This window comes from Microcaecilia unicolor, chromosome 5 (genome assembly GCF_901765095.1).
Source record: "Microcaecilia unicolor chromosome 5, aMicUni1.1, whole genome shotgun sequence".
Taxonomy (NCBI): Eukaryota; Metazoa; Chordata; class Amphibia; order Gymnophiona; family Siphonopidae; genus Microcaecilia; species Microcaecilia unicolor.
In genome coordinates this window covers 113,122,247-113,135,008 of record NC_044035.1, presented here as the reverse complement: position 1 = coordinate 113,135,008, position 12,762 = coordinate 113,122,247, and the positions used below count along the sequence as shown (strand labels likewise).

Genomic DNA, 12,762 nt, shown 5'->3' with positions numbered 1-12,762 from the left:
CCACATGGTGCTGAAAGAAAACGGATGGCAGGTGTTAAAGGCAGCAAGCCTCTGAAGGTGAAATTAAACAGGAAGAACTGCTGGCTTGGAGGGGATGGGGAAAATGAAAGGTGAGTAGAATTTGTGACTACCTGGGATTGGGGAGAAGAACATGTGGGAGGAGGATCTGCAAACATGAACTAGAGGATGGATGTGGACAAACAGCCTAAAGTGGAACAAGTGTAGGAGCAGACAAGTGTGTGTGGGGGGGGGGGGGGGGGGGGGGGGGGAGAAACTTTGCTCAGGATACCAGTTGCTTTGCTAAGCAGTAATCCTGGCTAACACTGGGGGGGGGGGGGATTTTTTATTTTTTTATTATTATTTTTTTAAATGTGGCCCTTGCTTGGGCTAGGAAAAAAAAGCAAAGATCTCTAGCTGACAAGCCCAATTAAGTGGAGGTGACACTTGATCACATAGTGACAAATGGAGGCAGTATCAATGACCTCATGGTAAGGACATATGTATAGTCTAGTGATCCTCATGCCATGTAGTTCAATAATAGACTCAGACCTGAAATAACGCTACACCGAGGCTAAGGTCACAGATTTCAGAAAAACTGGCTTCAATATGCCGAGTAATAGCACCAGGAAGACCTTCCTGGACCCCAATGCCTGAAAATATCAAGAACTGAAGCAGCAACAAAAGAGAACAGAGAAAAACAACTAATGTGTCATACAGGGCAGCAAGAGAAGAAACTTAGGCCAATATTGTTCTCTAAGAAGCAGAAATTGTAACAGCAAAGAGGTTAACATTCAGAAAATACTACATAAACATAGATAATTATGTCTGTCCTATTCTATCAGTAAAAAGAAGGGAAGGCAAACAGGGCAGTTAGATGAACAAAGGTCTTAAAGGAGAAAACTGGCCAATTAGTAAAGGAGACAAAAATCTTCTTTAGATATAGAAGGGTGAGAAAAAAAATTCTACAGGGAGGTGGGCAAGACTGTTTAGATCAAAAGAAACAGCTAGTGAGGAGGAGATTGTGAAAATCTTAAAACAAGTTGTTTTGCTCAGCATTTACAGAATAAGGTAAAGGTGACCCACTTAAGGTGAGAAATGGGGAATAAATTATCATAAAATCATTAGAGATAAAAGTACTTAAAGCACTTAAGAGCCCTTTGTCTAAGCTGCGTTAGGCACTATCACATGCCTAACATAGCAAAAATGGCCTAATGTGCGACACATTAAGGTGTTCTGTATTAGTTTTGCCATGTGTGTGTGTGCTAACCATGCACTAAATATCTTATGGGGGGGGGGGTTTTGAGGGGGGGTGTCAGAAGTGGAGAGTGAGCACCGGTTAGCACATCGACATTACCATATGTTAACTGGTTAGAGCACAGATAACACAGGAGCCCTAACCACCTACAAAATAGGTGGTGGTAAGTACTCCCATGGTAATTTTTAAAAAATGGACAAGCTAATGGAAACATTAGCACATAGCCATTAACGGAAAAAAAAAATAGAAAATTGGGTTTTTTTATGACTGTGGTAAAAATGGCCTTATCACATGGAAATGACCCAAGTAAAGGCACACCATGGCTAATTTCTACTGCATCTTAGTAAACGGACTCCTTAAAGAAATGAATACAGGGGCACTGAAAGCTTATACCCCCATGCACATTTTTCGTTTTAGATTTTAGCAAAGCCTTTGACATGGTTCTGCACAGACAACTAATGAATAAACTGAGTGCCCTGGTATGGGCCCTAAAGTGACTGACTGGGTTAGGAACTGGTTGAGTGGAAGGAGACAGAGGGTAGTAGTAAATGGAGCTCATTGGAAAAGGATGTCAACAATAGTGTGCTGCAAGTTTCAGTTCTTGGGCCAGTTCTTTTTAACATTTTTGTAAGCAATATTGCTAAAGGGCTGTCTGGTAAGGTTTGCCTTTTTACAGATGTTACCAAAATCTGCAACAAGGTAGACACCCCTGATGGTGGATAACATGAGAAAGGACCTAGCAAAGCCTGAAGAATAGCCTGGAATTTGGCAGCTAAGATTTAATGCTAAAAAACATGCAGGGTCATGCATTTGGGCTGCAAAAACCTGAGAGAATGGTACAGTTTAGGGGGAGAAGAACATTTGTGCATGAAGAGGGACAGGACTTGAATGTGACTGTATGTGATGATGATCTTAAGGTGGGCAAACAGGTAGAAGAGGTGACGGCAAAAGCTAAAAGGATGCTTGGGTGCATAGGGAGAGGAATGGCCAGTATGAAAAAAGAGGTGATGATGCACTGAGACCACACCTTTAAAAAGTTATCAACAGGATGGAGTCGGTCCAGTCAGAGGACAGCTACTAAAATGGTCAGGGTTTTCCTGACTCCTCCTCCCTCCCCCCCTCCCTAAGTTCCCCCCAATTGTACCTACCAGACATGTACCTTATCTACCACAATATCACCTTGTATTCATTCATACCATGTATTTGTTCAGACCGGAATCGGCTAACGCCACCAACGGTAATATGTAAGCCACATTGAGCCTGCAAAAAGGTGGGAAAATGTGGGATACAAATGCAACAAATAATAAAGAATATGGAGACAGACAAAGAATATGTATAATTTGGAAGAAAAAACAACAAGGCATACCTTGTAAAAAAAATAGTTTTTATTAATAGGTTAAAAACTCCCAGAAATTTAACATAAAATGCCCGATATGGTCATGTTTCACCAGGATAAAATGGCTGCATCAAGGGCAGTGGGTCACTGTAAATTAATATAAAACTAGTAAAAAAGGCCCGTTTCCGAAACAAATGAAACAGGTGCTAGCCAGGTTTTCCTCATAGTGTGTATGTTTGAGTGAGTGTGTGAGAGAGAGAGAGTGACTGTGCGGTTGTGTGTCAGAGAGAGATTGTGTCTGTGTGGTTGTGTGTCAGAGAGAGATTGTGTCTGTGTGGTTGTGTATCTGTGAGTGAGTGTGTGTTTCCGAATGACTGTGTGCAAATGCGTATATGAGACACAGTGAGTGTGTTTCCCCCCTCCTACTCCTCTCTTCCCCTTTGCCCCCCTCTCTCCCCCCCCTCTTATGATAGCTAAAGTAGCATCCCTTCCCTTACAGGGGAGGGCAGGGCAAACACTCATGGACAAACTTTGATCTACACTACCACAGATTTAGAATGTTGGGACTTATGGAGGCTTCATTAGAATGTTGGATGTGCGTTTTATATATAGAGAAGATAATTCAGTATCTAATAACATAATCCTGTAAAAGCATAATTATAAATAAATAAAATTATAAAAACACAAGAGGAACTCTTAACTCTTACTCTTAATAACAGCACCATACTAAAAAAAAAAACCCTAATGACTAGGTGCTAAAACAATGTACAAAGGTAAAACCAGGGGTGTATCTGCGTGGGGCCACGGAGATTTCGCCCTGGACCCCCCTACCACCGTCAACCCTCCCCCGCCGTCACCGTGGGCTATCTTTGCTGGCGGGGGACCCCAACCCCCGCCAGCCGAGGTCCACTTCCTCCTGCCGCTGCCTTTAAAAATATTCCTTCAGCTGGCGAGGGACCCCAACCTCCGCCAGCCGAGCCGAGGTCTTTTAAGTTCTTCTTCGATCGTCCTCCGTGCTGTTCAAAGCTGCTGAATCCAGTTTCGGAGTCTGACATCGCTGCACGTTGAATGTGTAATATGATTTGTGGGCAGGTATTGTTATGTTAGAATTAAGATACTAATCTGTTACTCGTTGGTTGTTGGAGAGGAGTTGGGAGGGAGGGGAAGATGTTGTTAAGATAACTAAAGGAGGATCAACAAGGCAGTTATGCCAAGGATGAGCAGGTACATATATTAAGGTGGGGAGTTGGTACTGAACCTGAGATGTTGAAGTTAATTTCCTGGAGTGGGGAGGAATAAAGTTGGGGGAGTATGGAGAAAAAAATTGTTCTACAAATTTTTGATAACTGTTTCTTTAACTGGAAGTCACTGAATTGGATTTGTTCTGAAATGATGTCTGTTAACTAGTCTAATTGTGACAGGATTGAATCGCCTCCAATAAAAATGTTGAAACATAAAAAAAAAAAAAGTCCATCAAGTCTCACAGACACACAGTAAAATCAAGTTCTTGGTTCAGACCATGTGGGGTTACTGTATTAAACATATATAAATCTTTGTTCCATCTGTAATAAAAAGCTTGTCCAAATCATACCCTCTCCACGAAGAGCATGGCATGCAGAGCAAAAAAAAAGTGAAATGCTGCACTAGTGGCTTCTCTAGTACTTTTCTTTTACGTTCAGCAATCCACTTATTCAAGGATCTTATGGTTTTTCCTATATAAAGTAGTCCACATGGGCATTGTGTAATGTACATAACACCTGAGCTTTTACAGTCGGTAAAATTTCTTAGCTCAAATCTCTCACCAGTCTTTGGATGGACAAATATCTTAATATTCATGTTTACATTGCACACTGAGCATGATCCACACTTGTGGTGTCCCACAGGTCTCTGGCTTCCTAAGATTGTGTATTGTGGGAGTGCTGAATGAACTAAGATGTCTTTCAAATTCTTTCCTTTCTTGTGATATCTCTATTTTTAAAATGATCTATCCCTTGAATGATGTGCCAGTGTTTCCGTAGAATGTTAGTAAAGCCTCTTGAGAGATATGTGAATGGTAGGGCACAAAACACTTTGTTTGGTTCTCTTTTTCTAGGATGCAGTAGTGAGTCTCTGTCAGCAGGTGCAGCTCTATTATATCCTTTTGCAATGGCTTCAATGGGATATCCTTTCGACCAAAATCTCCTTGTCATCTCATCAGCCTGTTCTTTAAAAAAAAAAAAAAATGATGTCCTTGGAGCATAGCCGTTTACATCTCAGGAACTGTACAATTGTGACAACTATTAAAATCCAAGTACTTGTTTACATTTATTGGCTTTCTGTATAGGTCACTATGAAATGTTCCATCTTCATATATAACATTAATATCTAGAAACTGAATGCATTTTTTTGTAAAAAAAAAAAAAAATCTGAAATTTAAGATTACCATTAAAATCATTCAGTATTGCATAAAAAGCTTGGAGTCCTCTTCTATTCTTTTCCAGATCATGATGATGTCATCAATGTAGCATCACCATAATAACATTTGCTCACTCCATTGTTTTAAAAATTCTTCTTCATATGCTGCCACATAGAGTTTTGCCACTGATGGGGCCATGGTTGATCCCATCGCGGTGCCTTTGGTTTATTGGTAAAAGGTACTGTCAAAACAAAAGAAATTCTTTTTCAAAGCAATGGTTGTCAGTTCAACTATAAATGAAACTGGAATGCGTTGATAGAAATGTTCTTTGGTCGGTGCATCTTTAATTATTGTCATAGCTTCATCTTGTGGTATGTTTGTGTATAGTGATTCTATGTCAAATGTTACCAATAATATATCACTAGTCACCTGTATTTCTTTAAGTGTGTTAATAATACCTGCGGAGTCTCTAATATAGGAAGTGATCTGTGGAACCTTTGGTCTTAAAAATTTGTCAACAAAGATGGACAAGGGTTCCAGAACTGACCCAATCACTGCCATGATGGTTCTGCAGGAAGGATTGGTCAGGGACTTATGTATTTTAGGAGGATATAAATATTGTAGGTGTCACAGGATTCTTCACTTGCAAAAATTCAATCTCACGGTTGGTCAGGAATCCACCTTCTTCAGCTATCTTGATGAGGGAATCAATCTGTGCCTTCATCTCCTTAGTGGGAGAGCAAGTCTCTTCCAGTTAAAAGGAAGCTTTGAAACACAGGGGCATAGGATAAAGATGAAAGGGGACAGCCTCCTGGTGGAAGTGGTGGAGACAAAAACAGTATCTGAATTCAATAGAGCTTGGGACAAGTACATAGGATCTCTAAGGGAGTGATAGGGAGAGTAGATGGCATGGGAGGGCAGATTGGATAGGCCATATGGTCTTGCTCTGGCAGTAAAACACAGAAACATGTAGGCAGATAAACAAACTTGCACATGTTTAAATGAGGAGTTCCCCTCCCCCCCCCCCCCCCCCCCCATTCAACACAGCACCACACTTTTCAGAAGGAGAAATATTTTACTTGGCGGCAAACCATATATCCAAAGTACAAAACTGAAACACTGACAGATAAGTCTCCATCTTCCCACTGTAAGGTCATGACATCCAATGCATTATATCTTGGGATACTGAAAAGGAGGGCTGCTACCATGAAATTTTAACTGCACAGTGGCGCTGCAGAGTGGCATATCCAATCAAAATGTATGTGTGCGTACGAACCCCCTATCAGTCCCTCCCTCCTCCCTCCCGAAGCATCTCTCTTTTTCCTTCTCGGCCCAGCAAAAATCTGCAATTTCCTCCTTCCCCTGAGCCTTAAAAACATTTTTAGTCCTCGCCCAGCCAGCACCAGAAGCGCTCATAGGCTGCCTGCATCTGCAGAGGGCTTTCTTTCTGAACTATCCCACCCCCCTCTGACACAACTTCCTGTTTTCTTAGGGCGGGGTGGTTCAAAGAGAAAGCCCCAGTGCAGGCCATGGGCAGCCTATAAGTGCCACTGACTAGAAGTGATTTTAAGGTACAGTGGGGGGGGGGGGGGGGAGGGGAGGGAACTGCAGATCTTTGCGGGGCCGGGCTGGAAAGGGAGAGATGAAGTGAAGGGAGAAGGGAGGGAAATGCAGACACATCCCCTGTTGAAAAATCCCTGGCTACTCTACTGTAACGAAAAGAGCAAACCATCGAAGTGGAGGGACTAAGATTCCCTGTTTCTACGTACTCCGTAATGTTAACAATAAGGTCCAACTCAATCACAATAATGAGAGAAGATTTTGCAAGAGCAAGCATCGTCATGGAAGTGTGTTCCTGGTATCTTTCAACAGACAACTCTGTGGTTTTGAACCTTTGAACTTTGGAATAAACAATAGCTTGATTTGGTTTTCTGCAAGTGACCCTTGAGGCAGGCTTTTCAACCCGAAACATGGTCCCGTGTCAGATCTTTTTGATGACCAATAAATCCACACTGTTAAGAATATTCTCTCAGTTTGCTACTGTAACTCTCTCTCTATTTAATTCGCCTTTAGAGACAAAGACTATTCTCAAGTAAGACGATATGATCCTACTCCACAAAAGCAGAAATGAGGCAGGCGGATGTATTAAGTTCAGAAATTAAATTGCAAACTGAGTAAAGTCTTGGGAACAGATGCACTGAACAAATCATGATGTTTCATAGTAGTTCTCATTTTAAGATTACTATTAAAAAATGCACACTTCCATGCTATTTTATTACATTTGAAGTAAATACTTATATTCACAGCAACAAATGTTAAAATTGTGCACTAAAACAGAACAAGCACAGTGTCAAAACGAGAAGTAAAGTTAAAACAGAAGTAATTTAAGGTTGAATTGGTTGGTAGGAGGAGTAGGATTGTTTGGGACCCTCCGACCCAACTAGGGGATCTCATCTCTTTGGTAGATGATTTTTTTTAACTTCTCAATAACTTCCACCGAATTGTGTATTTTAAGGTACTGCCACCTCTATCACTCAAGCCCCCAGAACTCATAAAATAGAGCTCTTAACCTCTAGAGCAGTCAGCAGAGGACCATTTTAGCCAACCAGTGATGACAGAATAATTAGACCAATAATAAATCAAGTACCTGTATCATTTTTATTACATAAACTGGGATAAGAGATGCCATGCACATTATCCTTTTTTTATGCAAACCTAGGCCCCTGTTTACTAAGCTGTGCTGTAGGCGCGCTAACTTTATAGCGTGCGCTAATGATTCTCTTTATTGATAGCGCATGCTAATTTTTAGCACATGCTTACAGCGTGGTTAGATATTGGTTTTCTAGCCCATAATAAACTTTGTCACCCTCTTATCACCATGCATATCTCCCTGTCCCTCATCCAACCCATCCTCATCCTGTTAAGACTGTCACTGAAATGCTTTGATGTTTCACTTATATATGTAACCTATCAACATTTGCTTATTTCTGATCTGACGAAGGGCTACCTTCGAAAGCTAATCAAAAACTGTATTAAGTTAGTCGAATAAAAAAAGTATCATCTTATTTTCTTTTCTATGTTTTATTTTATTCTTTTTCTATTGATTACCTTTAAAAGTGGACTAAGACGGCTACCACATCTCTGTACTCAAGCGTGGCTTAGTAAACAGGGCCTCTATTTTGCTAGCTGGTGAGGATGACTTGGAATAGCATTTCTTCCATTTTTTTTTCTAGTGGAAGGATCTGAACCTAGCCCACAGTAATTTTATGTCAGACCAATACTGTACTGGTAAACGAACAAGACACTCAGCTATCCCTGCATAGTTTTCCTGGCATACATTATGTGCCCTATAAACTTAACTGTGATGGATAAAGAGAACAAGAAAGAGAACCAGGTAGGAAGACATCAGGGTAAGAAGACAAAACACTGCACCGCCCTATTCACAGCTTGATTGTTAGCAGCTGTGAAGTACAAACCAGATGTTTTATTCATTCACCTTTAAGTTTCCTCTGTAAATTTACAAAAAAAAAAACCCCCGATTTCTCCATTGTTCTGCGATATAATGGCTCTATTTACTTCCTGTATTCAAGCTAGAATGGGTTTTGGAACAGGAATCATACTGCTTTACAAATCCTTAGCCCTAATGTCTGTACAGTATTACAAAACTAGAACTAAGTAACAATTTACAACGTGAAACAGTTATATAGTCTCTCTTCACTGGTATTCTAAAAATCAACAACAGTGGTTTTAACAAGCAAAATAATTCTGTTATCGCTTTAAATAATGTTGAAAACAACTAATTCACTTTCAAAGTATGACTGGAACTAGTCTATTTCCTCCAGTCTTAGAAAAATTAGAAATTACACAAGCCAAATATGAAGTAATAAGGTCTTGCACTAGTAAACCAAGCGATAAAAAGCAAGTAGCGTGATCTTAGACACTCTTAAAAGTCAGGTTTCCACGAAGTCACATACCTAGTTTAAGACAAGATTTTTTTTCTAGTTTTTATCACTACAGCAGGAGAACAAGTACACGGGTGATCAAATATGCAATATAAACGTTGCGGCTGGGTTTGAGTCATAAACCTCAAGACCATATTCCGCATCTTTACTGTTCTGCTTAATATCCCAGAAAGCTTCAGTGAGCGATAGTGACCCGTCAGTGACTTCCTCAATCCCCCGTCGTCGCTTTCTAGCAATTTTTATTTCTGCGAAAGTATTGCAAACTCACTTTACTACCCAAGATTTCTCACCCAAGATTTCTCAGAGACAGAGTTTGCAGAACCCAAAACGAAGCGGCGCTAACACCTAAAAGTTGCAGCTCTCATCCATCACCTTCCTGCTTATCACTGCCAGACTGAGCCCCAGGTGGCACTTTTGAAGTACCTATTTGGGACTTCTGTTCGGTTTTTTCTTAATGTTGGGGAGGGACGGGGAGAAATCACTCTTTTTTTTATGGATTTCATTTCTCTTCGCTCACAGAGCGCAGCCCCGCGTGGGCTCAGCCTGCACACTCACCCTGACCAGGTTGCTGACTGCAGACTGCACGGCGGCCACTGGAGCGGTGAGGTCCGGGATGGCTTTGCCGTCCACCTCGCCCTCTTCGTGCATGATCACCAGATGCGAGATCTGCTGGGCCACCGGCTCCAGGATACTCTCGATGGTTTTGGTGTGGAAAACCGGCATCTTGGCGGCGGGTGAAGTTTTCTTCTTAAGATTTTGCAAGAATCAAAACAAGCCCCCTCACCAAAAAAAAAAAAAAATCAGGACAAACGCTGGAGGCGACTGATTGTCCGGAGCAGGAGGTAGGGAAGGGGATATCCTGGCTCACTCGGAGCAGCGTCTCCCTAATACAAATCCAATCAAGCCGCGTCCCAGTGCCTGCAAACCACCAAGTAGCACTGCAAGAGAGCAGAAGCCGGGGCGGGCCAAATCGTAACCCGCTGCCCAGACCCAATAGAGACTCATTCCAGTCACCGCCTCGCCCTGCCATTGGCTAAAATAGTGCATCTGTCAGAAACGCCAAAGGGGAAATTTTTTCAACTTTTCCCGAGCAAGTTGAGTTTGGTTGAAGGGGAGGGTGACCGAGCTCTTGGCTGATGGCGTTTTTTTTCTCTTTTCTCCTGCTTGGCGTGACGTCAGACACTCTATTCTCCATATTAGGAGATTCTCGGAGCTGAAGGGAACGTTGAGAGCTGCAGGATTCCTGAGAGTTGGAATGAGTGACATCACCGGGACCTCGAAGCGAGGCGCGGTGGCAGCAGCTCGGGACTTGTTAACCGATGCCCTTGGATGCAGAAGCCTTCGCCTCTCATTAAAGCCAGGAAGAGGGCAGGGAGTGCCCCGGGTTGCCTGGTAGAGAGTTGTGCTAGTAGTTGTGGGGCGGGAGTATCTTTAGCCCGTCTCTCTTCCTGTCATTGCAGCACGAGGATAACCCCGGGACATACATTTACAAGTTCTGTACTGTTGTAGCCACTGCTGAGCTAGTTTACGTTGATTCGTCTGGTGGATCTTGAACCTGCCTTTTCGAGTATTTCACTATTAAAATATATTTTTGCAATGTTTAATCCTCTTGCCTTTGCAGTGGTCTTACGGTAATCATATCAGCGGAGTCGTGTGGCAGGGGCCGGGGGTTATCCCAACCCCCATACTGTACAATCAGTTTGAGCCTACACTTGGATCATATCCAAAAACAGGCGGAGATACGATGGCATACGCATAGATGCCATGAGGTGTGGCAGAGTAACCACTTCCCTTTCTCGCCTGCTGTCCCCAGTGGGAGGAATGAACTTTTCAGAAATTATATTGCAAGCAGAGTAAAGTCTTGGGGACAGATGCGCTGAACACAGCACGAAGTTAATAGTATTTCTCATTTTAAGCTTACTATTAACTAATATGTAATAAATATCAATAAGAACTAAGAGTTTGCATCGGGAAGGTGATAGTCAAGGGCTAAGGCATGGCAGTGTGAGAGACAAGTGAAAAAAAACAACAAAAGTGGATAAACTAGATCCGCTACAAGGGGAAAAATAAAAAAGTAGCGTGATCAACACGACACTTCTAAAACGGGCGAGTAAGAGATAATCAACCTTTATTTAAAAAATGTAAAACAAACTTAAAAGACTGGACACATAGCCGTGTTTTGGTGAAAAACCAGGAGTCTGTTTATTCTGTAAACCAATGGATGGGGCAGCTTAGGCAAGCAAGCCAAATCAAGCCTTTAAAAAGACTAGTGATAGGTGAATGCATCAAGCATAAGCTTTAAAGTACCAATACCCTGTGTCTTGGGATGTTTTCCCTCACTTCCTCAGTGTATTCATTTTCTGTATTGTACCTGAGAAGCCTGCTAGGCCTGTCTTTTTATGTATGATGTACAGCGCTGCGTATACCTAGAAATTGATAAGTAGAAAAAAATCCAAACCGCCCAAAACACAGCAGCTAGACTCATTTTTGGCAAATCACGATTCGAAAGCGCAACACCACTTCGTGAAAAACTTCATTGGCTCCCAATCAAGGAACGTATAAACTTCAAAACCCACACAATGATCCACAAGATCCTCAGTGGCGAATCTCCAAGCTACATGTCCAACCTGATCGATCTTCCAGCCAGGAACTGGACCAGAACATCTAGAACATATCTCAATCTTCATCTTTCTAACTGCAAAGGTCTCAAATACAAAACCTACTACGCATCCAACTTTTCTGTCATAGGCAGCCAACTCTGGAACGCCATACCTCGACACATTCGAAAAACCACTGAACACCTACCCTTCCGAAAACTGCTGAAGACTTACCTCTTCAAACAAGCTTACCCAAAAGACCCGTCCTAATTCTCAAACATAATTCCACACCATTAGTATTACCCACAATCCCTTCCCCACATCTCTTTTTATTGTCCTACTCTATGTAATTATGTCATCTCTTTGACACTTTGTTCCATACTTTGTATCATCTCTGTGATACTTTGTACCATACTTCGTAAGCGCACTGAACCCACTCTATGTAATTATGTCATCTCTGTGATACATTGTTTCCATACCTGTATTATCTCCGTGATACTTTGTACCACACTTTGTAAGCCGCACTGAACCTGCTATCGAGCGGGAAAGAGAGGGGTATAAATGCTACAAATAAATAAATAGTAGTGTTCCAGCGCTCTGGTTCTCTGCACATGCTCGTTGAATTCCTGTGCTGTCTAATCTTTCGTGAGCCTTTTCCACTCTATCATACAATTTCTGAAGTTCTATGTCGAATGCAGCTTCCACCACTGCTGTGGTTTCTGCTGTAAGCTCTGCCATCCATGCTGAACTAACAGTTGGACTCGGCGAGGACTGATATATTGGAATCTCGATCTTTCCTAAGTGCTTTAGAAACCATCTGGAACTGAAGAGGAAACCAAAGAGAAACCGGGGATACCGGAGAGAGTTCTCAGGACGGTACGATACATTGCTAGGAGCGTTTCAAGATTAGGTGTTGAGATTTTAGCAGATTACTGAGAGGCACAGAGGAGCTCTGCAAAAGTAGCTGCTGCTCCTTCCCATCGCGTTTCCTTTACAGAGTTTTATTTAGAAACTGTTTGGCACTCTTTGTGGGAAACACATCTTTGTAGATTACAAAATAGACTTCAAAAAGATCTACACACACACAGTGCTTTCTTTCTTTGTTATTTTTCACAAACCGTAACACCATTTCATCATTTTTCACAGGGTCCTCATAATATAATTGTAAAACATCTTCAAAAGAAAAGTCTTTACAATGGTAGTGTAAGAAAAACACA

The 12,762-nt window shown here is 41.8% G+C and overlaps 1 protein-coding gene across 4 annotated transcripts in view; it reads right to left on the bottom strand.

Annotated features, from left to right (window-relative positions):
• Positions 1-9,876, bottom strand: part of VCL (vinculin) — a 233,391-nt gene extending 223,515 nt beyond the window's left edge. For all 4 annotated transcript variants that reach the window (XM_030203202.1, XM_030203205.1, XM_030203204.1 and 1 more), the window contains exon 1: positions 9,504-9,876. In XM_030203202.1, coding sequence (XP_030059062.1) covers positions 9,504-9,671 — 168 coding nt within the window. In that variant the 5' untranslated portion in view covers positions 9,672-9,876. The remainder of the gene's footprint in view (positions 1-9,503) is intronic.
• Positions 9,877-12,762: the final 2,886 nt, after the last annotated feature.